General features: G+C 41.2%; 1 protein-coding gene and 1 gene segment (V, D, J or C); both read left to right on the top strand.

The window, feature by feature from the left end:
* LOC134611213 (uncharacterized) overlaps window positions 1-27,657 on the top strand; it is a 78,588-nt gene that overhangs the window by 35,818 nt on the left and 15,113 nt on the right. The window contains exon 6 of the mRNA XM_063454853.1: window positions 13,766-14,068. Within this exon, the coding sequence (XP_063310923.1) occupies window positions 13,766-14,068 (303 nt within the window). The remainder of the gene's footprint in view (window positions 1-13,765; window positions 14,069-27,657) is intronic.
* LOC134611216 (Ig alpha chain C region-like) overlaps window positions 1-27,657 on the top strand; it is a 280,513-nt gene that overhangs the window by 35,314 nt on the left and 217,542 nt on the right.

The raw sequence follows: 27,657 nt of genomic DNA on the forward strand, positions 1-27,657 counted from the left end.
TTTTTTCACCATATTTTATTATTTTTTTTAAATACAATATATGACATAATATAAATACTGGTATGTAAAGAAAGCCCTTCTTGTCGTGAAAAAAACAATATATAACTTGTATGGGAACCGTAAATGAGAGAGCGGAAAATTACAGCTAAACACAAACACCACAAAAGTGTTAAAACTGCTCTGGTCCTTAACGTACAAACATCGCAAAAACAGGCCGGTCCTGAAGGGGTTAAGGGAATGATTATACTCACCAGAACAATTACATTAAGCTGCAGTTGTTCTGGTGACTATAGTGTCCCTTAAAATCTGAGGGAAAGGTTAGGAAGCCAAGTAGGAAATCATTTAAGTAGACTAAAGCAAGGACAAAAATAATCTCTAGAAAATTGAAGTATGGCATATTCCTGAAGTTTTTTTTACTGTTATCAACACGAATAACTTTGTACAGATGAGGTTCTCTATTTTAGTACAGTGACCTAACAGGAGGTGATTTATGAGTTTAATTTATAAACAGTAAACTTAATTTATTGGATTTACTGGATTCTTTAGTGTGGTTTACAAAATAAACTGTCAAACATCTATACATATATTCATAAGAGGTCTCTTAAAGATAAAATTGGGTGTGCAATTAAAAGACAAAACGGAAGGTAATTAACCAGATATTTATATTAAATTATATGAGATAAATAAAATAAATACATTACATGTGACAACAGAAATATTCAACAACATAAAAGATATATAAAATAAGATTAAATAAATACTAATAAATATATCAAGTAAGGCGTTTTGTTTTTTTTAAAATGCAATTGGTACTAGAGAGGTAATAGGGCAGAAAAAATGTTAACAAACAAATTAAAAAATAAAATAAAAAAAATCTGAAAGTAATATTTCCACAATAGTATATCATAAAGACATTTAACTATCACCTGAACAAAAAGAAAAAGCTTTTAAAAATGATCAGAAGCTGTATAATTTATATATTAATAACAAACCACTTCTTGATAGTAAGCATATTAATAAAAATGATTAGAGGTAATAGTATTGATTGTATACCCCCCACGGTGGGGGAAAAATAATTCTCATCCCCAAAATGGCAGTAAGAGCTCTCATTGGATCAAGAAACTGTTACCCCATATATTAAAAGTTAAATAAAAGTTATATCCCCGAATATTACCGTATTAACTCAAATCTAATGTGCACTTTTTTTTTAAAATAAAGTTTCCAAAATTTGAATGCGCATTAGATTCGATGGGGCATTACATTAGGGGCAACATTTTACATTTTCTGACAAATTCACACAGGCGAATTAAAACTGGTAAATGAAAACTGGTGAATTCACACAGGCGAATTTCTTTCCTGAAGGAGGTCTTAAGAAAGAATAGACTTAACATGTAACACTAAAATTGAAATATCATCAATGTTACTATGTTATATGGCAATAAACTTTTTCATTGTAGCACAATGATGTATAGTAATATCTTCTTTTATAAATGTGGATTACATTCACCAGCAAAAAACATTTTTCAGCTTCAAAAATTGAAGTGCGCAGTTAGATTCGATGGCACATTCTATTCTGATATAAATACCCTTTTAGGGAGATAATTCTACATCCTTTTTGTTCTCACCGTAAATAACTTTTTCCTTTGCCTTAGACTAAATTTCCTTTCTTCCAGTTCAAATTGGTGATCTTGTGTCCTATTTATAGTCCTGTTTAAAACTAGATTACCAGACAATAGTTTGTATTGGCCCTGAATATATTTGAATAATGCTATCACATCCCCTCTTATGAATTGCTTTTCTAAACCAGAGAGATTTAAATTTGTTAACTTTTCTTCAAAACTAAAATCTTCCATTATTTTTTTATTAATACTGTAGCCAGCCTTTGCTTTTTTATGATGCTATAACATCCTTCTTTAGAACAGGTAACCACAATTGTACCACATATTCACAGTGTGAAGGTAATTTGATGTTATATGTATATATATATATATATATATATATATATATATATATATATATATATATATAAACAATGCACATTGTTGCCTAGTTTGTTGTCTATAACAATTGCCAAATCCATTTAATCTGTTGTTATCTCTAATTCCCTGCCATTTAGGGTGGAATTTGCTTGTAAATTCCAGAGACAGTCCTGGGGGGAGGCAGACCACCATGGGGCTCTGTAGATAGGTTGGGTGTGCAGCGCCAAGCTCTGCCACCTCTTGTTAGACCCCTCACCCTCCGGCACCAATAGTGTGGGGGCAGGGTAATAACAGGGGCAGAATCTACTTGAGGGGGTAGAGCCTGGCGCTTCACACCCTGCCTATCTACAGAGTACCTGCGTGGTCCAGTCCACACCCACCCAATATCAGCTCTGGTGCTTTTTTTCACCCTGAGGTGTAGTATATATATATTATATATATATATATATATATATATCCAAAATAGGTAAACAAGGCACTCCTCCTATATTAAATCTTATAAAACAAGTGCCTAGGTGCAATCCCACGTCAAAGATCTTGATAAAGACCCCAGCAGGGTCGAAACGTTGATTTCATCTACACAGAATTTGTACCATGTTTTGATACTGTAAATATTTTTTTTTCCACTTAATTGAAGACCTGGAGTGCTCCCTTTTTAGATTGATTGCTAAATATATATATATATATATATATATATATATATATATATATATATATATATATACATATACACATATGTATTAAGGCAGTTTGGCCTGTATTTGTGGGTGGGGCTTAAATTAAATCACTCCACTATATAAGGTGCACCCCTTACCTGACTCCATAACGATCAAGGTCAGCGTCTGAATGAACTTCCGAGTCATCCAGTCGCCATTTTGGAATACTTCAGTCTTCTCACAACGTCTTCCACGCTGAGCTGTGTCCAGGAATCCAGCTGCAGGCTTTTTCCGTCTGACCAGCTTCTTGCTTCTTCCATCACTGCAGATCACGTCCTAGTGACTCACAAACCGTAAGGTGACCTACCCGTTACGCCAGGCAACAGTCCCACGGCATCATACATGGGTCAGGTCCTCACTTTACGGTTACGTTTGTCGATTTCATGCTACACTGCATATTCAGTCTATCTTGTTCATTTTCAGCCGTTTTTAGGTTGGGGGCCCCCTCTAAACACAATATATGGTTATTCTGGTAGAAGTTTATTTAAAATGTCGTCCTCTTTCAGAATATTCCAATGTTTTTTTAATTATTTTTTTTTTTATTTAACTTTTATTGTTGTAGTCTAAAACGATAGGGAGAGTAACCTCTTTGTGTGTTTTCGAATTGTTGTATTGTAATAACTGCCTTCTATCTGCTTGATTTATTTCAGCAATTAAAGTGTCCATATATTTTTCATTATAGTTTTTCTCTTTTAATTTTTCCTTGAGATCTTTGGCTTGTTTAATAAAAACCCTTGAATACATGTAAGATGTTACTATATTTAGGGAGGCAAGAGGGGGCAAGGGGGGCTAGATGGTGATTTTAACACTATAGGGTCAGGAATACATGTTTGACCCTGTAGCATTGGGACTGACAAAAAAAAGGTTCTGAAAGCTAAAATCATCCCACATGCATTATTACTATTCTTACTATCACTGACAATGGCGTAACTGATGATTTTTCACTAATCCTGGAGAATAGCACAATATTTATCACAATTGCTTCTGGATACAGACACAAATTGAAACAGTTGGAAACAGAATATTTAAACAAAAATAAAATGTACTGATCTTTAGAGATTCCAAAAGAGTCCATACTGGAGATATAACTTATTGTAAAAATAAATTTTCTACTTTACTATTTAATTGTTTATTACCTATATTACCAGGTAGGATGCATTGAGCTTTCTCTCATTTTCAATATGTCCTCGAAATATCAATCTGTCCCTGCATTGCTTGTTGTCTAATTTCCACAACCAGAACTAAAATACTCACAGCTAGAGATGTCCCGAACGGTTCGCTGGCGAATAGTTCCTGGCGAACATAGTTTGTTCGCGTTCGCCATGGCGGGGGCGAACATATGCGATGTTCGGTCCGCCCCCTATTCATCATCATTGAGTAAACTTTGACCCTGTACCTCACAGTCAGCAGACACATTCCAGCCAATCAGCAGCAGACCCTCCCTTCCAGACCCTCCCACCTCCTGGACAGCATCCATTTTAGATTCATTCTGAAGCTGCATTCTTAGTGAGAGGGGGAACAGTGTAGCTGCTGCTGATTTAATAGGGAAATTGATAGCTAGGCTAGTGTATTCAGTGTCCACTACAGTCCTGCAGGACTCATCTGATCTCTGCTGTAAGGACAGCACCCCAAAAAGCCCTAAACATCAGTCTGCTTTTTTTTTTCGGTGTAATCTAATTGCAGTTGCCTGCCTGCCAGCGTGTGTGTCAGGCTCACAGCGGATACTGTGCCCACTTGCCCAGTGCCACCACTCATATCTGTTGTCACAATAGCTTGCATTTCAAACAAAAAAAACTTTTTTGACTGTAGTGTACATTTAAAAAAAAAAGACAATTTTGACTGTAATAGATTGAATAGCAGTTAGTTGTCTGCTAGCGTGTGTGTCAGGCTCACAGCGTATACTGTTCCCACTTGCCCAGTGCCACCACTCATATCTGGTGTCACAATAGCTTGCATTTCAAACAAAAAAAAACTTTTTTGACTGTAGTGTACATTGAAATTTTTTTTTGACTATAATAGATTAAATAGCAATTAGTTGTCTGCCAGCATGTGTGTCAGGCCTACAGCGTCTACTCTGCCAACTTCTGCCAGTGCACAGTGCCACTCATATCTGTTGTCACAGTAGCTTGCACGCATAGTACTACTAATCGAAAAAAAAATGACAGGCAGAGGCAGGCCACCCCGCAGGGGCCGTCGTGGTCATGGTGATGTGATTCCCTTTGGCCCTAGAATAATGGCCAGTGTTCAGAGGCCACGTACCCTGAACTCAAAAAGTTATGAGGACATAGTTGACTGGCTAACACAGGACACCCAATCTTCTACAGCTTCCGCTCAGAACCTTGACGCACCATCCTCCTCCAGCTTAGCTTCGGGCACCTCTCAAGTTACCACTCGCCCGCCTGCCGCCACCACCAACACTAGCACCACAGCCGCTTCACTTGATCTGTCAGAGGAGTTATTTACACATCAGTTGGAAGAAATGAGTGATGTGCAACCATTATTGCCAGAGGATGTAGATAACAGGGATATGTCTCACACATGGACGTACGGTGTGATGATGATGATGTTGTACCCGCTGCTGATTCCTTTGCTGAGTTGTCAGATACAAGTGAAGCGGTTGATGATGACGATGCGTCCGTGGATGTCACGTGGGTGCCCGCTAGAAGAGAAGAAGAACAGGGGGAAAGTTCAGATGGGGAGACAGAGAGGAGGAGGAGACGAGTTGGAAGCAGGGGGAGGTCGTCGCAAGGAGCTAGTGGCACAGTCAGACAGCATGCATCAGCACCCGGGGTCAGCCAGACAGCACGCTGGTGCCATCATGGGAGGCTGCTACCTTAGGTGTGGTAGCCGTTGGTCGGGCTGTGTGTGATGCGAATGGTGAGCTTTTAAGTCATCCAGAGCACGGAGCTCTCACTCCATGCGACCGCTCTCGTCGGCAGTTAGCCACGCCCCCGTGTTTGCTGTGTTATGAGACAGTGTGTGGAGAGGTGTTAGAGAGGAGAGTAGCACAAAAGGAAAGTAAAACCCAAAGAAAGACATATTACTCAAGGCTGGGAATATGGCATGTAAGACACACAGTTTTTCTGCTCTGGTACCATGTCCTGTAAGGTACTTAGAGAAGTGGTCAGAGTCCAGCACAGTATGATTTTGTGGGTTCCCCATTCAGCCTATGACTACCGGGTGTTTAGGTTTGTTCATCAGGGTGGTGTCCCGCCCGAGGTCGGCATGTTCGCTCGGCCAGGTGATGGCGGCAGGACAGTTGCCACCCCGGTGTTTCCTCCCCGTGCACTTTGCGGTAGGCTGTCGCTGGTGCCGTTGAGCGGCCGGCGGGTCGGGCACATTGACTGGCTCTTTTCTGGAGCTTGAGGGCATGTGAGCTGTTGTCCGAAGCACCCTGCGCCGTCCTCCGCAATACCGCTCCCTGGTTTCGTTCCCATTGGGAGGCTGTGCTGGAGCCTCATGGAGAACACCACCTCAGGCCATGCCGGATCGCCGGGCGGATCCACGCCGCCACCGCTTTCATCGCGAGTCTGTAGGGTTGTCTCCTGGCCTGAAGCTTCTTCCAGAAGTAGGTGCAGAGTCTGTCAAAGAGCTCCAGTGTGTGTTTGGGTGGTTTGGTGAGTGTGTGCCTTTTTCTGCGCTGCTTCTGTGTCGCAATTTCGGCTGGGCCCTGACGTTCCCGTGTGGGCGAGGGTGTTGTTGTTAGGGCTGGTGGGATAGCAGGGGTAGTCATCCCCAGTGTGGACCGGGATATCCCCCGCCGGTCCGGGGGGGGGGGAGGGGGTTGCGGGGCTGTATTGTGCCGTCGCTTGGGGGTTTGTCCCTTGCCAGGGGATCGTCCGCCACCCCCGGACTCCGGGCTTCGCTCAGGTGTAGGCCTCATGGCCGCTGCAGGTTGTTTGGTGGCGCTCCGGTGCCAGGCTTGTATCATTCGATTGCTCATTACTTTCTGTGCTTGTATCCGGACTCCGTTTGCCGCTGATGCTTTTGGATCACTTAGTAGCAGTGCTTTTTTGCTAGTCATGGCAGGAGCTTCTAGAGTGTGCAACCAGCCATCTTGGCTGCCAGGCCCCGCCCCCCCGGCCGAAATTTCTTTGCACAAAAGGCAATCCCCAACCTGTACTCGATTGTGCAAAAGGAAGTAATGGCATGTCTAGCACACAGTGTTGGGGCAAGGGTCCATCTGACCACTGATACCTGGTCTGCAAAGCATGGTCAGGGCAGGTATATCACCTACACTGCGCATTGGGTAAACCTGCTGACGGCTACCAAGCATGGAATGCGTGGCTCTGCAGAGGAGTTGGTGACACCGCCACGACTTGCAGGCGGCTGACGGCTGCCAAGCATGGAATGCGTGGCTCTGCAGAGGAGTTGGTGACACCGCCACGCCTCCTCCTACTCCATCCTCTTCCATAACCTCCTCGGCTGAGTCCTCTTCTGCTGCTGCGTCTTGCTCCACATCATCGGCAACCCCCCAGCTCCCCAGGTACTATTCCACATCCCAGATACGGCAGTGTCATGCCGTCTTGGAGTGGACTTGCCTGAAAGCAGAGAGTCACACTGGACCAGCACTCGTGTCCGCCCTGAACGCACAGGTGGAAAAGTGGCTGACTCCGCACCAACTGGAGATCAGCAAAGTGGTTTGTGACAACGGAAGAAATTTGTTGGCGGCATTGAATTTGGGCAAGTTGACACATGTGCCGTGCATGGCACATGTTTGTAATCTGATCGTACAGCACTTTGTGCATAAGTACCCAGGCTTACAGGACGTCCTGAAGCCGTTATCGACTATTTGTATGACCGGGGTGCTAGGACAGCCTCTGCGGAGCTGGGAATTTTTTTGCCACGTTACTGGACGCTCATGCGCAATGCCTGTAGGCTCATGCGTCCTTTTGAGGAGGTGACAAACCTAGTCAGTCGCACCGAAGGCACCATCAGCGACATCATACCATTTGTTTTCTTCCTGGAGCATGCCCTGTGAAGAGTGCTGGATCAGGCCGTTGATGAACATGAAGAGGAAGAGTTGTGGTCACCATCACCACCAGAAACAGCCTTATCAGCATCGCTTGCTGGACCTGCGGCAACGCTGGAAGAGGATTGTGAGGAAGAGGAGTCAGAGGATGAATGTGGCTTTGAGGAGGAGGAGGAAGACCAACCACAACAGGCATCCCATGGTGCTCGTTTTCACCTATCTGGTACCCGTGGTGTTGTACGTGGCTGGGGGGAAGAAGATACCTTCAGTGAGATCACTGAGGACGAGGAATGGGACATGAGTAGCTCGGCATCCAACTTTGTGCAAATGGGGTCTTTCATGCTGTTGTGCCTGTTGAGGGACCCTCGTATAAAAAGGCTGAAGGAGAACGACCTGTACTGGGTGTCCACGCTACTAGACCCCCGGTATAAGCAGAAAGTGCCTGAAATGTTACCGAATTACCGCAAGTCGGAAAGGATGCAGCAGTTCCAAAATAAATTAAAAAGTATGCTTTACACAGCGTATAAGGGTGATGTCACAGCACAACGGGAATCTAACAGGGGAAGAGGTGAAAGTAATCCTCCTCCTCCCATGACCACGCCGGCAAGGACAGGATGCTTTACAGACGTGTTGTTGATGGAGGACATGCAGAGCTTTTTAAGTCCTACGCATCGCCACTGCCCTTCGGGGTCCACCCTCAGAGAACGACTCGACCGACAGGTAGAAGACTACCTCGCCTTAACTGCAGTTATCGACACTCTGAGGAGCGATGAACCCCTTGACTACTAGGTGTGCAGGCTTGACCTGTGGCCTGAGCTATCCCAATTTGTGATAGAACTTCTGACCTGCCCCGCTTCAAGTGTCCTATCAGAAAGGACCTTCAGTGCAGCAGGAGGTATTGTCACTGAGAAGAGAAGTCGCCTAGGTCAAAAAAGTCTAGATTACCTCACCTTTATTAAGATGAATGAGGGATGGATCTCGAAGGGACTGACAGTGGGCGATACATTCGACTAAAAAAGGCCAGGGATTAAACTGATAGGAATAGTACTACTTAACACACCACTCCTATCTGGTGGCACATTAGATTGCACGCGCAGTGCCCCAAATTTGAAGTAGGAGGACCAACCAAGCATCTTTTTCCATCTCCTGGTTCCTAAAATCGATGCCATATACACGTCTCCTGATAGGGGATCTAACAGGGATTAAACTGATAAGAATAGAACTACTTAACACACCATTCCTATCTGGTGGCACATTAGATTGCACGCACAGTGCCCCAAATTTGAAGTAGGAGGACCGACCAAGCATCTTTTTCCATCTCCCGGTTCCTAAAATCTATGCCATATACACGTCCCCTGATAGGGGACGTAACGGGGATTAAACTGATAGGAATAGTACTACTTAACACACCTTATAATAACGCAGAGCGAGGCAACGCAGAGAGGAGTCTGAAGAAGAGGAGTCAGAGGAGGAAGGTGGCTTTGAGTAGGTGGAAGACCAAACACAGCAGGCGTCCCAGGGGACTTGTTGTCACCTTTCGGGGACCCTTGGTGTTGTACGTGGCTGGGTGGAGGAAGAGACCTTCAATGACATCAGTGAGGACAAGGAATGGGACATGGCTAGCTTGGCATCCAACCTTGTGCAAATGGGGAGTTGCGGTTGTGCAAATGGACTGTTTGCGGTGCGTTAAACAGGGAGTTTGGTCTGTCACTGTGAAGCGGGCGTAACCCTTACACTACCTGACCGATACAACATCATACCTGATGTTTTAAAGCACGTTATTCCAAACAATTTAGGAATGTTAGGTGATTTATGCCCTTTATGGATTAAAATCAGACTCTGCATCAGCTATGTAATTTTCCATGGGAGTTTTGCCATGGATCCCCCTCCGGCATGCCCCAGTCCAGGTGTTAGTCACCATGAAACATCTTTTCCATCACTATTGTGGCCAGAAAGAGTCCCTGTGGGTTTTAAAATTCGCCTGCCTATTGAAGTCTATGGCGGTTCGCCCGGTTCGCACGTTCGCGAACGTTTGCGGAAATTCGCATTCGCGAACAGAAAATGTTATGTTCGCGAGATCACTACTCACAGCCAATTATGTTACTACATATACTTATAACACAAAACTTGATTACCCTCTCTAAAGAGGTTCATATATATTAAGCAAATAATTATCTCTATCCCGTTAATAACAGCATTAGTTCACATCAAGGATCAAGAAAACTCAGAATTGTTCTTGACTTTTAAGGATGGTTCTGCATATTCCCCTACACCAGCGGTTCCCAAACTGTGTGCTGCGGCACCCTGGGGTGCAGTGACAGGCACACAGGAACCCGGTTGAGTACCGCGATCCTTTAAGACCATGATCGGGCACCTGTAATGTCGGCCAGCTGGGAGGAAGTGACAGCCTGTCACTTCCTCCAAGCATCCTGCAGGGAGACAGCACGGTAGGAGGCAGCCGCAGCGTGAGGGGAGAGAAGCATGAAGAGTTCCAAACCCCTCACTCTCACCAGCAGGACAAGGACTCCAAGCCACCCTCCTGGACACACAAGGTAAACAGGAGGGTGGCTGGAGATATTTAAAGACTAACTTGTGTGTGTGAGTGTGTGTGTGTGTGTGTGAGTGTTTGTATGTGTATGAGTGTGTGTGTATGTGTGTGTGTGTGTGTGTATATGAGTGTGTGTGTGTGTGTGTATGTGTAGGAGTGTGAGTGTTTTTATGAGTATGTGTATGAGTGTGTGTGTGTGTGTGTGTGTATGTATGAGTGTTTGTATTATTATTATTATTTATATAGCGCCATCAGATTCCGTAGCACTGTGCAAAGGGTGGAATAACAGACATTTAATTGTAATCAGACAACTCAACGTACAGGAACAGAGAGGTGGAGGGCCATGCTCAATGAGCTTACATTCTAGAGGCAGTGGGGTATAGTGACACAAAGTGTAAAAGTAGGGGTATGAAGTAAGATGTTAGAAAAGTATTCGCTGAGGGCTTAATAGGTAATTTTTGACAGTTGCAGGAGAGGAGTCATGGAGGGTGGTGGATGAAAACCTGTTTAATTGATATGCTTTCTTGAAGAAGTGAGTTTTCAATGATTTTTTTGAATGAGTGGAGACTGGGTGAGATTCTTACGGAGGAGGGAAGGGAGTTCCACAGAAGAGGTGCAGCCCTAGAAAAGTCTTGGAGGCGAACGTTAGAGGTGGGAGTACAGACAGAGGATAGACATAGGTCTTTGGCAGAGCGTATGGGCCTTGACGGGACACACTTGTGTATTATGGAGGATAGGTAGGTTGGAGCAGCATTATGTAGGGACTTGTAAGCAATCACCAGAATTTTAAATTGAGCCCTATATCTAACTGGGAGCCAATGCAGGGACTGACAGAGCGGGGAGGCATGGGAGGTGCGAGCGGACAGGAAAATGAGCCTTGCATTCATTATAGATTGCAACGGTGCAATCTGGGAACATGTAAGACCACTGAGAAGAGTATTGCAGTAGTCCAGGCGAGAGAGAACAAGAGCATGGACCAGCACCTTAGCCGCATCCGGGGTTAAACAGGGGCGGATGCGCGCTATGTTTTTGAGATGGAAGCGACAGGATTTGGCGATTGATTAGACATGAGGGGTGAAGGAGAGGTTGGAGTCAAAAAGAACACCCAGGAAGCGAGCCTTCAAGGTAGAGGTGATGGTAGCACCATTGACTTGGAGGGAGACAGACACGGGAGTAGTAACACTTGAGGGAGGGAAGATCAGAAGTTCTGTTTTGGACAGGTTGAGTTTAAGGAAGTGAGCAGCCATCCATTTGGAAATCAAAGAGAGGCAGTCAGAGACACGAGTCAAGATGGGCGGAGAGAGATCAGGAGAGGACAGGTAGATTTGCGTGTCATCAGCATAGAAATGGTAACGGAAGCAAAACGAGCTGATGAGTTTACCAAGGGAGGCAGTGTAGATAGAGAACAGTAGGGGACCAAGGACAGAACCTTGGGGGATGCCGACAGAGAGTGGTTGGGGGTAAGAGTGTATTGTGCGAGCATGTGTGTGTCAGGGTGTTTGTGAGTGTGTGTGTATATATATATATATATATATATATATATATATATATATATATATATATATATATATATGTCAGTGTGCTTCTGTGTCTCTGTATGTGCATCTGTGTGTCACGGTGTGTGTTTTTATGTCAGTGTGTGTATCTGTGTCATGGTGTGGGAATGTATCAATGTTTGTGTGTGTCATGATGCATGTGTGTATATGTTGGTGTGTATCTATGTGTGTGTATGTGTCGGTGTGTATCTATGTGTGTCTATGTGTCTATAGGAATTTGTGTGTATGTGTTGGTGTATTTATATGCATCTGGGTGTTAATGTGCATGAATATCTCTGTGTATGTATGTGGTAGAGTATGTGCATACATCCAATCAGTCAAACACCAGCACAACATACAAGCACACTCCTGCAATCTAACACAAATATTACATACAAACAAACCCCTGCATTCACACTAAAAAAACAAACACACCCATTCACTCAAACACAAATACACATCCGCATTTAAAAGTGAACATTACATTCAGACACACCCCTGCAATCAAACGCAAACATTACATACAAACACACCCCTGTATTAAAACACAATAAATGTATACAAGCACCCCTTCAAACACCACATTACACTATAGCGCCAGTAAATGACGCAGCGCTGTACAGATATACAACCTAGAAATTTTAACTTGGGGTGCCTTGGAATAATGAAATATTAAGGGCTCCTTGAACCTAAAAAGTTTTGGAACCACTGCTTTAGACCATGATTCTTCATACTCTTGCCCTCCAGATGTTGCTGGACTAAAACTCCCAGGAATCTCTCACTATCTATTTTATTCAAAGAATCATGAGAGTTGTAGTTCAGCAAAATCTAAAGAGCCAGAATTTGGAGTACACTGGCCTAGACAATGCATTGGTGGCAAGCTCTTTTTTGAAATGTTTACATAAAGCCACATGTGGAGGATTATACAATATTTTAGTATATCTATTTTAGTATATATAAGGAGGCTGGAAATCCAAACTTCCCTTGGATTGTGAGAACAGTTGCATTCATCAATGACCCCCCTCTAGACTCATAACATTCAGATGTGATAAAGGAAAGAGACAAAATACTAAATTTAAATGCATGAGTGACACTTTTCACCAGCAACAGTGCATCTGGTGGGTCTTTGTCAAGCCCAAGACTATATTGACCAAATTTGGTTAACATATTGCCAGGTGTTCTGTTGATAGTTGATAAAGTATCACTTCTACATTTGATATTGATGTTGTTGCTTTTTCCTTTATTGAATAAGGGTTGTTAAATTGTCTTAATTGTCATAATATGGAATGTTTTTTCTTTATTAGAAAAATATTACATGCAAAATCTGATTAATCTACAGTTCCTGTTTCATTGCTTATTACTATTGATTGATTAAACTGAAAAGGGTAGATATTTTTTATTGAAATCCAAAGCACGTATTCAAAGCTTTCTTATGTATGATAATTTGGGCCCATTGAAAAATGAAAAGTGACAAAATACTATTGAATATTCTATATGTTAGTTTCCAAATGATATATCTTTGTAGAAAAGAGATTAAAAGTTCAAAACTCTAAATTAGGATATCCTTTTATTGAACTAATTTAGTTGAGTGTTGACTTTTATATGCCTTATCATTGTTCAAAGCCTTTAAAGTAGTGAGAATATTTTGACACGTTAGTCTTATGTTCATCACTGGGAAACTGGAAATCTACCATTGCTAATAGAGCTGGTTTAAGACTATTTGCTTAATTACCAACTAAATAAGGCAAAATTCTGAAAACATTACATTGTTTTATGCTTTGCTTGTTATGTTTATATAATAATGAATGTATTCTTGCTGATGTGTACTATAGTCATTGCTACCACCCAGGAATAATGGGAGTTTGTTAGCTTAAATGATGTAAACCTTTTAGGGCACCAATTTACAGAAAACAAAAAAAGGATTTTTAAATGCACATCACAAAAACATTGTGTTTTTATACGCATAACTGATGTATTTTTCGAAATTAACATTCTTTCTTGTGATATTTTTACAGCTTGTCATGGTGTTTCCATGCGCCCTGTTGTGAACCTAGTGAAATCTGCTTATGCAGACATTGTTGACGGCAAAGGCAAAATAATTTGTTCGGTTGTGGGTGTCGATGTAGACACAGAGCACATCACTCTGAAAATTGATGGAAAGGTGAGCGTTAAGAAGAGTGATAATGAAAGATCTCGTGGAAATAATGTAAATGCAACTTTCAGCATTACTCTCGTTGAGTGGACGAAGTGGAAAAGTGTGGCGTGTGCGGTCAAGAATCCTTGTTCTCCAGAGATTGTTGAGAAAGAGATAACAATTGGTAAGTGCAGATAACAATTCTTATATGAGACTGTATCATAAATGTGTTCAGTTTATTGCACCATTCTGGTAAATTGTGCAGTTATAATAGGGTGAGATTGTGTAAGCTTTCTCACCAACACACTATAAGTTGCCTGCAGTGCTTAACATGTTATTTTACTATTTCAAAATAGGTTTAAATATTTTTTAATGTTTTTATTTACTTATTTATAGTATCTTTACTCAGTATACTAGATGTAAAATACAAATAGCAATGTGTTGTACAATAAGCTGTCTATGATTTGGTCTGTTGCTCTGTTTTGTGGATTTCCACCAATTTACACAACTATTCTCTACAGTTTTGTTTCTGAATCCCTCCAGTGAAGAGGGAAAGGTACCTTGGTCTTTTCAAGCAACTACACTGGGTAGTAATGTGTATACATATGCCTTAATGGGACATACATCCCTTGAAAATTTTTGTCGCCCTATTTGCACGAATAAGTATTTTATACGAAAGACATGGAAGTCCAGCGGTGTTCGTGCAGTTGAGTAGCCGATTTTAGTTCCAGGCACTCAACGACCAAACACCACTGGGCTTTCGTGAACAAAGATGGCCGCCGCCACGTGTTCGGTTATACGAACGGCGGCCACCCATAAAACCATTACTGTTCTGTGGTTACAATGTTGCCGGTTCATTAATTGGAGACACACAACTCCCTTGTGTGGTCTCCCGTTCGGCAGTTCATTTGTTTCACGAACATATTAATCCAATATGATTCGTGAAACAAGCGTACGAATGCCGCAGTCTTTAGATTGAATAAATAGCATCCGAACACTGTCTTTTAACCCTCTGAAGTGGCTAGGTTTGCTACAACATAAATCTAGGATATCATTGTGTAGCAACACCAAGGTCCTCTTTCTCCCTATTCTGACTAACATAGTAGGGAGGGAGAAACCTGACACCGGAGCCTGCACTGCATGAAACACAGTGATCTTACTCATTCTCTTACCCCCCAGTCAGGATGTTGCAAGTGAAGAATTCTTCCAACTACACTTGTGTGACTCTATATGCATTTTCCCTGCATTCCTAGGGGTAGGAAATGGATTGCTTAGATCCATCCTGTAGTGAATATGGAATGTACAGTATAAGAAAGAAGAAAAAATAAATTAATATTTACCTGCTTTTTTCAGCCTGCAGAGTGAGCCACTTGTCTCATTCAAAGCTAAAGCTTTTGAATGAGACAGTTTTCTCAAAGTGATGCATAACCCCTTAAAGGAACACTCCAAGCACCATAACCACTATAACTTGTTGTGTTTATGGTGCCAGGAGTACCATGACACCCTTCCAGAGTAAGTAGTCAAACCTTTTAAGAATGATTTGGCAGCAACACTTACACAACATACTGCTTTTTCTAGAGGAGAAGCCAGATGTTTCCACTGAGCTAGGCATGGCTCAACACAGGGCCATGAACATTGGCTAAAATTGCTCACCTGATGCTCTCAGACAACGAGAGAGGCTCTATATTTCCTTTATTAGTTCAGTTGAGCTAACTGGCACTAAATGACATCCAGAAGCACAGCTGTGGCTGCTGGCACCAAGTGGGATCCCAGATAAGGTGTCAAACCATTGACTGCTTACTTTGGCAAAGCACCACAGCACTCCTGAGGTTGCTTGAGGTGTTAGCGAAAGGTTAAATGTAATAGAATCAATGTGAAATGTGCAGTTTTCTTTCCACTCACACCATAACGTGTGAAGGTACGTGAGGTTATTTGGAGCATTCTGGCACCCCCAACATTGATCTGGTTGTTTTTTTGAAAAACATGATACAGAAATGTATAGCGCCTGATGAAAGTCTGTTCAGAAAACATTTTCTTGTTAGCAATAATGTATACTGCAATTGTGGAATAAAAGTCAATATTTTACTGTTACGTGAAAAGAATTTGTTTTTACTATTATATGATAACATAAATATTTCAGTGCACCTATATTACACCATGCTATACTTCATAATGGTATATTACCAATAACCCAAAATTAACATTGAAAATAATTCTAAAGATGAATCAATAAGGATGTTTTTTGTTAAACAGTTCAACCACAAATGGCATGCTCAGTAATACCTTTAATTTCCTTTAAACCTCAAAGCTCTTTTATCTCTACCTACTGCCCAGTATGTGGAAGATAAAAAAAAAAAAAGATTTATGGTCGCTGAGACCCCAAGATTAACCAGGAATGATAGACTACACTTTGTTCAAGTTAACTCAGGAAATAAAATACCAGGTAGAACCCTGGCAAATGGATCCTATCCCCCCCCCCCCCCCCCCACCACTGTATTCTGTGGAATAGAACCTCGCAATCAACTGTTTTAGGGCTCTGAGTCATGCCTGGACTGGCCATCGGGCTAACTGGGCAAATCCCTGGTTGGCCCCAATGGCCTTGGGCCGAGGCCACCAAGGAAGATCATAGGATCCCTGATGTTGGCTTTTGTGGAGCCTTCACTATCAAAGCGTGGCCCTGCTGTGTGCCATAACGGGCCAGTGGTGAGATCAAAGATTTCCTTCATTAGCCCACAAGAATCAAGCCAAGAAGAAGGGAGAGGTGAGGCCCGGGAGCTCTAGCCAGCAGCTCCACTGGGTCCTGTAGGTTCCTTTCACGAGGTTGGAGCATTGAAAGGAGGGGGGATATAAAGGTTAATTATTATTTATTACATATATACATTTTTTTTAAACGAATATATATATATATAAGGAACGAGTAGGCCTGTAATAAAAGAGGGCCTACAAAAGGTGATGATAATGTAATGATTGATGAATGCAGGTGGGTGGGGTCAATCAGCGTGAACAGCAGAGGTGAGTAAGGGCTGTGAGTTTAAGTAGGGGACATAATTCCTCCCACAAATAAAGGCCTAATGGCCTTTTAATTTGTGCTTGGAATTTAATCGGTTATGGAATGTATAAAAAGATGTCTAAACTAACAAACGAGTAGGCTTGTAATAAAAGAGGGCAAAGGATGATGCAAAAAGAGCACACTTTATTGCTTGTTATAATGCTATACATTTGAATGCTTATCTTAGTTCTCTCTCCGGTCGTGGTATATAAGTATTGTAAATTGAAGATTTCCAGCGACCCAGTCTATTGATGATGTGGACTGGTGTGTTAGAGCTAGATGCTGATGATGCTGCACCTATACATAAGGAGTGACCAGAGAAGGAAGTGGGGTTGAAGCGTAACTTTAACAGTAGAGCTCTGACTTGTGACGTGAACTTAGCCGTGGTGAGAGGGTGCCCGTGGAGTAGTAGTAGTAGTGGAGTGTCAGGTGAGTGCATTAGGTGAGAATTTATGAAAGTGTCAAGTACCTTAACTAGGCAGCAGGCATGCCCGGTAGGGAAGAGAGGAATGGTAGTGGGACTATTGGTGTGGTTTGCTTTGTAGGAAAGTAATAAAAGGACGTAGTGATCATTGACTTTCATTAGGTGAGAAAGCTTGAGACTTAAGGTGGCATCTGACTGGCATATGACAGTAAACTCCCTAGTGGACACAGGGATTAACCCTATTTAAAGGGACTTTTAGATTGGTGTTATTAGGATATGTTTGTTATACAGGTTATCACTGTTATAAATTTTAATGCTGTTTGGTCCCTGAGGAAATTCCATTCGGAACAAAATGCGTAGGACTGATTGTTCCTCTAGTTTATCCTAAGCTGATGGTGAGTGTTCACCTTTTAATCAAAATAAAACTGCTGGATTTTTTACTTTCATCTGTTGGAGTCCTGTGTTACATCTGCTACCTTGGAGTGGAGAGTGGGACAAATAGCCCCCCAATAACCTTGGGGGAGGCACCTTTGAGCGCTTTATACATCTCCATCTTGTGAGTGCACTCATTTGTAGCGCATAATTGATTATAGTGTAATACAGTAAATACATTTTGTTTATGTTCTTTTTCTAGATCTGTCCAGCCGTATCCCATACATTTGTTTTGGTTTTCTATATATTGGTAATAAGGTTGTCCTTTGGGTAGCGATCTTGGGAGGCTGTTTGGATTCTGAGCTAAGTATAATTTATACTTAAAATTCACTACATTTACTGACACTGTGGTGATATACTGTTTTTTTGTATTAATAAACTCCCTAGGTCTGAGAAAGCCATAGAAAGCAATGAATATGATGGCTTTGATAACTGAGTTTGTCTGAATATCGAAAGGGGAATTGTCTAGGACGTTGCTGAGTTGTCTAAATATAGGCCCATCGATGGGCAGTGTGCTAGTTGCAGAGGGGCCTGTGACTTTATGTATACCTTTAAGGATATTCTTAATTAAGTACGATGCTAGGAAAGGTGTATGATTTGGAAATTTGGTAAGAATGTGGTGCTGTACCCCGGTGAGATAAAGCTTAATGGTGTTTGGTTTGGATAGGATGAAAGGAAACCGGCGTTGTTGAAGAGTAGAGAAACATGTGATGTTCCAGGCGTAACTTGATGGTATAGTGAAAAAGTAAAAAAAAAGCAGCGAACACAACCAGAGACATAATAACCAACATTATGTAATGAAGGACCACTTAACCTGTGACATGAATAGTAATGGAAAAACTTGGTGACAGCAGTTATTGGGCGACCACTAAGGGCACAACTTGAAATACCTCAGAACCTGGAGTAATACCGTGTACATTGAAATAGCTGAATCTGCCAGACACGTGAGCCCTACGAGGGTGAATTAAATTGTTGTAAACATATAAGTGACAACCAATATATACCTTGTAAACAATTGAGGGGTAACACGAGTGACTTAGACTAAACCAGGTGGCATGAAAATATGAAATATATGAAAATACCAGCATATGACGTAAACCATAAATTAATAGCATTAAAGCATATAGCAAAACTCTAATAATGCAGAAACTCTGGAAAGCAAGTGAATCATGAACCTGTCACATGTATAAGCCCCTGTTGCCTGAAAATAATGGGATAGCCCGGAGACAGATGAACGTGGTGATGAACGTAGATAAGTGATTAATATAGCGAGGGCCAAGTTGACAAACCAACTTATATAGGGGAAATAATAAAGTAGAAAGGGTTGAGAAACGGAAAAGTATCAATACTGAAGAAAAACAAAATTAGCATAGGTAACTAGTTTCAGTATCAACAAGAATATACGATGAAAAGTATCTACAAGGACCATAACGGTTGACAATGCAAGCTAACAAGGGTATGAGAAGCCAACCAACAACCCGTAATTAATAAAAGTAAACCTTTGTTAGCTGATGAGTCCCATGAGGGTTGTAGTTAATGTAAGTACAGTGACTATATATACAGGTTAGTTTATATTTGTGAACATATGTGTAGGCTCAAGTTGGAATTGACATGATTGATCCAGTCAATAGCGACACTTTGCCATGTAGGGGGCCAAGACATATAATAGAAGTCGATATGTTCCAGTAAGGGGCCTAATACCGGCTGAATAAGGCATCGCTGTGAAGCTACTTTTAATGAAATGCTGAATATGATAGTAGTGAAATTCGCCCTGAAAGAACAAACATACAGTTAGTAGAAACTGTTTGAATCAGCTGTGGCCGGCCGGTCATGGCGACTTTTATGAGTAAGAGGTAGGGCCGGCTCAACTTAAAGATTACATGTTTTAGTATAATAATGATGTCACAATATGTCTGATTGTTATGGCATTGCAATTTATCTACATCCTAATTCACCTATTAGTGTAAAAACTTTCAGACAGAAAGTCAGATAGCATGACAAAAAGTCAATATCCGTTGGATATCTGAACGTACAGGCGCATGTGCTCAATATTGAATTGTGTTATGATCGTATGCGTATGGAGGACCCTGCAAGGGTCAGCGTCTGGTTGATGGCATTGTTCGACAACGTATTTCTAGTCTTTCCAATCTCTCATTTATTTATCCCTTACAGGACACGAGTGCTGAGAACGTTGCATGGAGGTTAGTGTTGCTTGAGCAACTCGTGCCTAATCCAGCATCAGCATTGTCCGTATTGGTATGCATGAGCCTTAACAGTTCCGCTTTCCCGGCCGTTGCTGGGAAAGGAACGTTGCGTCTGCATAGCTCAGCCGTAATACGAGGAATGATCCATGACCTGATAGGTGTCACCTTTTCATGTAGGGGTAGTAGACCAGACTGGAGTACTGAGGATTGACATGTCATCACCTTCTTACTGGGATGAGACATACTGCACTATATTAATAAGTAGCTTGGATCAAGATCGTTTTACTGGCTGGCTAACTAGCTAGTGCCAAGTGGCAAAGCAATTCACTAGCTTGGTGACAGGTGAGGCCCTGCTAGTTGCCAAGTGGCTTGAGAGGCTCTATCTATGCTTTGACGCAAGGGGATTCGTGGCCACCGAACATTGTGGCGGGGTGTTGGCATCTCGGTGACATTTAAATCATGAGATAGATTGAGTGTGACAAGTGAGGCCCTCTCTATGCCACTGTGCGAGGCGGCTAACCATGTTTTGGCCCGGGGGGAGGGGTGTAATACCTCATGCGTGGAGGATAGGTGTTGCCACTAACTCCAAGGCAGAGTAGCCAGAAACGTAACATCTATTGGTCACCTAGATCTCCATAAGCCAGGAAAACCTACTCATTAAAAAGGTCTATATTGCGGGGGAGCCATCGTGACTAAAAACGTACCTGAATTCGTATAAGCGTTCATGTAGTTCTGTATGGTATGGTTGTAACATGTAACTGAAATCTACAGTATCCCCTTAAGGAGACAGAAAGGGTAAAAAGAGGGCTATAACCTATGAAAAAAACCATAACTGACAAATGGGTGCAAGGCTTGAAAAGCAAATGATGCTCCGAATTGATAGCCTGTAAAAGAATATTATTTGATAAGACATAAGAAAATAAATGTTAGCAAGACATCGTGAGTACCACCGTATCCCCCATGTACAGGCCCCATGGCATCCCGGAAAGCCGCAGGACCAAATATCCACAGACGGGAACTGTAGTGTTAAACCATGCAATCATATTTAGGGAAATCTCAAAATATGATTAGACATGACACATAAATATGTTTGTAAGCAAAACCGTAGACTGTGCAGAAATGCATATGTAAATATAGACAGTGTGGCCCAATGCGTATTGTCTGTCGTAACTCATCTAATATGCCACATCGAAGGTAATACCTGTTTGTGGCATTATGATAATCAGATTGAAGAAATATTACCGCTACATAACTGCAAAATAATGATATCCGTATACTAGGTGCCAAGACATTATATTCTTAATCCAAAATCTATAAATATTTAATGAAATGCCCAAACAAGGTGCCGAATTAGCCTGTGGCAAGTTGCCCATTACAGGGCATATGAACACACGTTGTAGAGGTATAGTGATGCCAGAAGTAGGAAATATGCGTATTCCAATTTGTATCCTGAGTTTCAGGGTGGCTGTACGGGCTGTGTTGGGATTAATGCGGGTGAAGGTAGGATGTGCATCGGAGAATTGTTGTGGAGTTTGTGTATGTAGCCAAGACATGTTGGTGATGAGATAGTAGAGAACCCGATAGTTACGTATAATCATATAGTTTATGAAATGGTGAAAAGAACAGAAACTGTATATAAACACTTATAAAACATCATATAATACATACGCACTAAGCCCAATAAAACGAGGTGTTGGAAGACAGAATCAAAACGGGAACAGAGGCCTCTAGAATGCCACAGTGGCTGAACAGGCTAGCAGCTATGATGGCCGTACATAATACATAGGAAAAGACAGGAGATATAAGACATACATTAAAAACACCTACACCTGGAATGCTTAGGAGGATGATAAATACTTATGCATACACAGCTGGCATAGAAGATTAAGGTTGAAAGCAACAGGAAATGCTAGAATAATGCTAGAATATCTCAGTAATATTAGCATCAGATATAAAACTTTATTGCCTAAGCTGAACATGACTGAATGATGTTTCTAATGCATGTAGACCATACCAAGAAAGTCTGAGTGGTGTTAGAAAGTGAGGGATTGCAAAAGCAGCAGACAAGAGAACTGCAGATTTAGCTAGCTGTTTAAGATTATACCCCAATGAAAAGTACATAATTAAATGCATGCAGGCTGTCCCTTGGGGCATATCTACTTAACAGTGAATTACAGAACAATGTTGGCCCAATTAGTACCTGAATACACAGAGGGCAGACAAACATTAAATGTAGGGTGACTAACTGAAATGCATATGATACAGTTTTATGTATTTGAGAAGATAGTCCCCTTTACAGAAAATAAGGAATTTTACATTTATGTGTACAGAGAATCTATATACAAGTTTATATTTTATTTCCTTTACCACATGTATAGGCCCAAGTTTGGGCCTGACATAAATTTAGACAGTCAGTGGCTAGCCACATAATTACTAAGCAATGAAGGCTCAAAAAGTGCATGAATACCCAGGACAGACAAAGAAAACTTTAAAATGTAGAGAGAAACATTACATTGCAGGGTGACCAACTAAAATGCATATGATAAAAGTCGATATGGCCTAGGATGGGCCAAATACAGTGAGCAGAATGAGGCATCGCTGCCAAATACAGTAAGCAGAATGAGGCATGCTATGTACAACTGAAATAGACTGAATTTGCGTTACTAGTAAAATTTGCCATATCCCACTGGCTGAACAAACAAACTTTTGTAAATTATAATATGTATGTGTGTTTATAAATTTATAAATTAAATATATATATATATATGTGTATGTGTGTGTGTGTGTATATATATATATATATATATATATATATATATATAAACAAATATTTTTTGCCTTGATTAGGTGTTTTGAAAAAAACTTTTAAAAACTAATAAAATCTGTCAACATTGAAGTTGCTGTTTAGTAGATAGGAGAGTGCGCTGGATCTTGTGTATTGTTTATTGTATAATATGGCCCCCAGCAGCACCCCATTTAAGCATGTTCAGGTGAGTGCAACCATCCCTTATGTTATATATATATATATATATATATATATAAAAATACAAAAGTTCTTTGCACTCACGCTCAATGTATAAAGATATGCCTTAAAAGGCCTGCCGGGTGCCAAACTTCCAGGGAGGTAAATTGTAGTTAAATGAAGTAAAGCAAGCTGCACTCACTCACGGACTTATGAATTCAAATGGTGTTTATTCTATCGAAGGTAGAAAAAAAGAAGATCGACGTTTCGGTCCACACAGGGACCTTCCTCAGGATCAAGTGATACAAACATTACATGAAAACATCTCAAATATATAGGACATTGCATTAATTAGAATGACTTACCCCAGGTGATGTGCTTACTCGCCGGCGTTCACCGCTGAACACCGCGCATGCGCGCACTGCCTTGTGACCCCACGTTAACCCTCGGTCCATGCGTAGTGACGCAACGACTACGTCGCTGCCATAGCAACGTTTGTAGCCGTTGCCATGGAACCGCTGTGAAAGCAAAGATCAACAGTAACAGTACCCGATCGTGCAAAAACTATAAGTGAACAGAGAAATGAACTAAACTACATTAAATTAAATAATAAATAGTGAAAATGATGCCGTCAATTGATTAGAAGAGGGTCTTAGGTCCTAGGTACTGTTAGGATCGGGAAATAACATACTATAACTTTTTAATTTATGAGTTTAGGGAAATGTATCTCAACTCTAATTCAACATATAAAGTGTAGGACTTTTATAATCCTGTCACACTTCAGCTTGGAGATTTACTCCTTTAGCTTCAAGTTCTGCCCTATTTAAAAAGCTTCCATTACTCCTGAATAAATTTATCTAGAGTCTCCCAGATCAATTATATTTCGCTATTCTATGGTCCTAAGACGCCTAATTAGGCTACAATAGTACCCAGATTCCCTCCTGTACATAGGGTAACTCACTGTATGGTACTGGATTAGTGTACATATTAGCCCCCATAGTTATCTTTAAATTATAAATTACTGTTATGGTCAGCCTGTGCTTCTACAGTTCCCATATTGTTAGAGTATCCATTGTATCTAAACCCAATCAACATTTTCAAGCATTATTACAAAAAACTCATTTACATAATTTACATTTCTATTGCAAGCATTAAATCAAATAAATGAATGATACGATATCATTTCATTAAGGCCTCTTGGTGAGACAGTGTCCAGTCTGAAGATCCAGAAAGTTTCTTTGTTAAAAAGTAACATCCCTCTATCGCCACCTCTCCGGGGTTCAGGGATGTGGTCAATGGCCGTGAACTTTAATGAAGTGAGAGGGTGCTGAAACTCCAAAAAATGTCTTGCGACTGGTTTATCGCTTTTTCCATCCCTGTAAGCTGTCCGAATATTTGAACGGTGTCCCCGTATGCGGTCACACAACTGTGTTTCCGTTTTTCCTATATAAGATAGGCCACACGGGCATGAAATTTTATAGATCCCAAACATCGTTTTACATGTCATTGTAAACTTAATAAGAAATTCTTCGTTGGTATGTGGATGGTGAAACGAGCGTGTGGGAACCATATGGCTGCAAGTAACGCAGCCCAGGCATCTTACGCTACCCCGTTTCTGAACCTTTTCCATTTTCATGTAACTTTGTGTGGGGTCCGATTTTACCAACATATCACGCAAATTTCTATTTAGTTTGTAACATATTAATGGTTGTTGTTTAAAGATTCCAGGAAGTGTGTTATCCTGTGCCAGCATATTCCAGTTCCTTTTAATGATGTTCGATAAGCTCGGTGCCTTGTTATTGTATGTCATTGGACATAATATTCGACTTTGAGATATGGCCCCATTTCTTGGAGTATGTTCTCTAGCTTGTTGCAACGCTATTTCTAAGTCCATTTTTTTGTATCCCCTAGATAGAAATTTGTTTTTCATTTCCGCTAATTGTTCTTCCCTTTTTGCATAGGTAGAGTTGTTGCGTATTGTTCTTAGAAATTGTGCTTTAGGCAATGATGCCTTTAAATGTTCCGGATGAGCACTCCCTGCATGGAGGAGTGTGTTGCGATCCGTTAGCTTGGTGTATAATGAGAATTGAAGTTCATTTCCATCTGCCCATATTTGTAGATCAAGAAAATGTACCCTCTCAGTGCTAATTTCTGATGTAAATCGAATAGGAGTATCCAATTTATTTAAGTTATCCACCATCTGTTGCGCTTCCTGTGCTGTACCTGTCCAAATTATTAACAGGTCGTCAATAAATCTGAAGAAATTCATGATTTTGTCACCGTAGACTGGAAGTATGTATGTCGTCTCAAAAACATACATGTACACATTTGCGTACATGGGGGCCATTGCCGCCCCCATGGACGTGCCGGCGATCTGCATAAACCACTCTTCTTCGAATCTAAAATAATTATTGGATAGTGCCAGTTCCAACATGTGGAGAATATATTCTATACTTGGCCCCTTATAAGATTTGGAATGTGTCAGAACTTGGCGCATTGCTTCTATCCCCTGTGTATGGGGGATTACTGTGTAGAGGCTTCTGACATCCATGGTCATTAGTATCACCTTTTTGCCTTGCAGCTGAACTGTTGTTAATGTCTTGATCAATGTAGGAGTGTCCTTAATACATGTTTCCAAATCGGCAACTGTTTTTTTGAATAAGTTGTCCAACCACTTTGCTATAGGTTCCAAGACACCCCCCACCGCTGAAACAATCGGTCTTCCGGGGGTGTGTGTTGGATCCTTATGTAGTTTGGGAATTGTATAGATGACTGGTATTTTGGGGTGTTTCTTATATAGACATTCTGCTGTCCTCGGTTCAATATGCCCCGCCATCACTCCCATATTCAGTGCCTCTTCGATCCTTCTCTGTATCTCTTTTGTTGGATCATGTTTCAATTGTTTATATGTCAATGGACATTGTAACTGTGACCTTAGTTCTTTAGCATAATCTGTGTACTGCATGACCACGATACCTCCCCCCTTATCCGCTGGACGTATTATAATGTTCCGATCTTCTGCCAAGTTCTGTACGAGTTTTTTCTGGATATTGGACAAATTTTGAGGATATTTCCGACATTTCAATATGTGTGTCTTTGTTTCATTCAACACCGTGGACATATATGTTTTAAGAGATGAATTGTTGGTGACTGGATCAAACGTTGATTTAGGTCTTAACAGTCCTTGTTGTTGGTCCTGTTTAAAATTAGAAATAGAATTGGGTTGGGTAGTGGAACCTAGTCTTGGAACCTATAGCAATCGGACCCCACACAAAGTTACATGAAAATGGAAAAGGTTCAGAAATGGGGTAGCGTAAGATGCCTGGGCTGCGTTACTTGCAGCCATATGGTTCCCACACGCTCGTTTCACCATCCACATACCAACGAAGAATTTCTTATTAAGTTTACAATGACATGTAAAACGATGTTTGTGATCTATAAAATTTCATGCCCGTGTGGCCTATCTTATATAGGCAAAACTGAAACACAGTTGTGTGACCGCATACGGGGACACCGTTCAAATATTCGGACAGCTTACAGGGATGGAAAAAGCGATAAACCAGTCGCAAGACATTTTTTGGAGTTTCAGCACCCTCTCACTTCATTAAAGTTCACGGCCATTGACCACATCCCTGAACCCCGGAGAGGTGGCGATAGAGGGATGTTACTTCTTAACAAAGAAACTTTCTGGATCTTCAGACTGGACACTGTCTCACCAAGAGGCCTTAATGAAATGATATCGTATCATTCATTTATTTGATTTAATGCTTGCAATAGAAATGTAAATTATGTAAATAAGTTTTTTTGTAATAATGCTTGAAAATGTTGATTGGGTTTAGATACAATGGATACTCTAACAATATGGGAACTGTAGAAGCACAGGCTGACCATAAGAGTAATTTATAATTTAAAGATAACTATGGGGGCTAATATGTACACTAATCCAGTACCATACAGTGAGTTACCCTATGTACAGGAGGGAATCTGGGTACTATTGTAGCCTAATTAGGCGTCTTAGGACCATAGAATAGCGAAATATAATTGATCTGGGAGACTCTAGATAAATTTATTCAGGAGTAATGGAAGCTTTTTAAATAGGGCAGAACTTGAAGCTAAAGGAGTAAATCTCCAAGCTGAAGTGTGACAGGATTATAAAAGTCCTACACTTTATATGTTAAATTAGAGTTGAGATACATTTCCCTAAACTCATAAATTAAAAAGTTATAGTATGTTATTTCCCGATCCTAACAGTACCTAGGACCTAAGACCCTCTTCTAATCAATTGACGGCATCATTTTCACTATTTATTATTTAATTTAATGTAGTTTAGTTCATTTCTCTGTTCACTTATAGTTTTTGCACGATCGGGTACTGTTACTGTTGATCTTTGCTTTCACAGCGGTTCCATGGCAACGGCTACAAACGTTGCTATGGCAGCGACGTAGTCATTGCGTCACTACGCATGGACCGAGGGTTAACGTGGGGTCACAAGGCAGTGCGCGCATGCGCGGTGTTCAGCGGTGAACGCCGGCGAGTAAGCACATCACCTGGGGTAAGTCATTCTAATTAATGCAATGTCCTATATATTTGAGATGTTTTCATGTAATGTTTGTATCACTTGATCCTGAGGAAGGTCCCTGTGTGGACCGAAACGTCGATCTTCTTTTTTTCTACCTTCGATGGAATAAACACCATTTGAATT

The sequence above is a fragment of the Pelobates fuscus genome, chromosome 5 (assembly GCF_036172605.1).
Source record: "Pelobates fuscus isolate aPelFus1 chromosome 5, aPelFus1.pri, whole genome shotgun sequence".
Classification (NCBI taxonomy): Eukaryota; Metazoa; Chordata; class Amphibia; order Anura; family Pelobatidae; genus Pelobates; species Pelobates fuscus.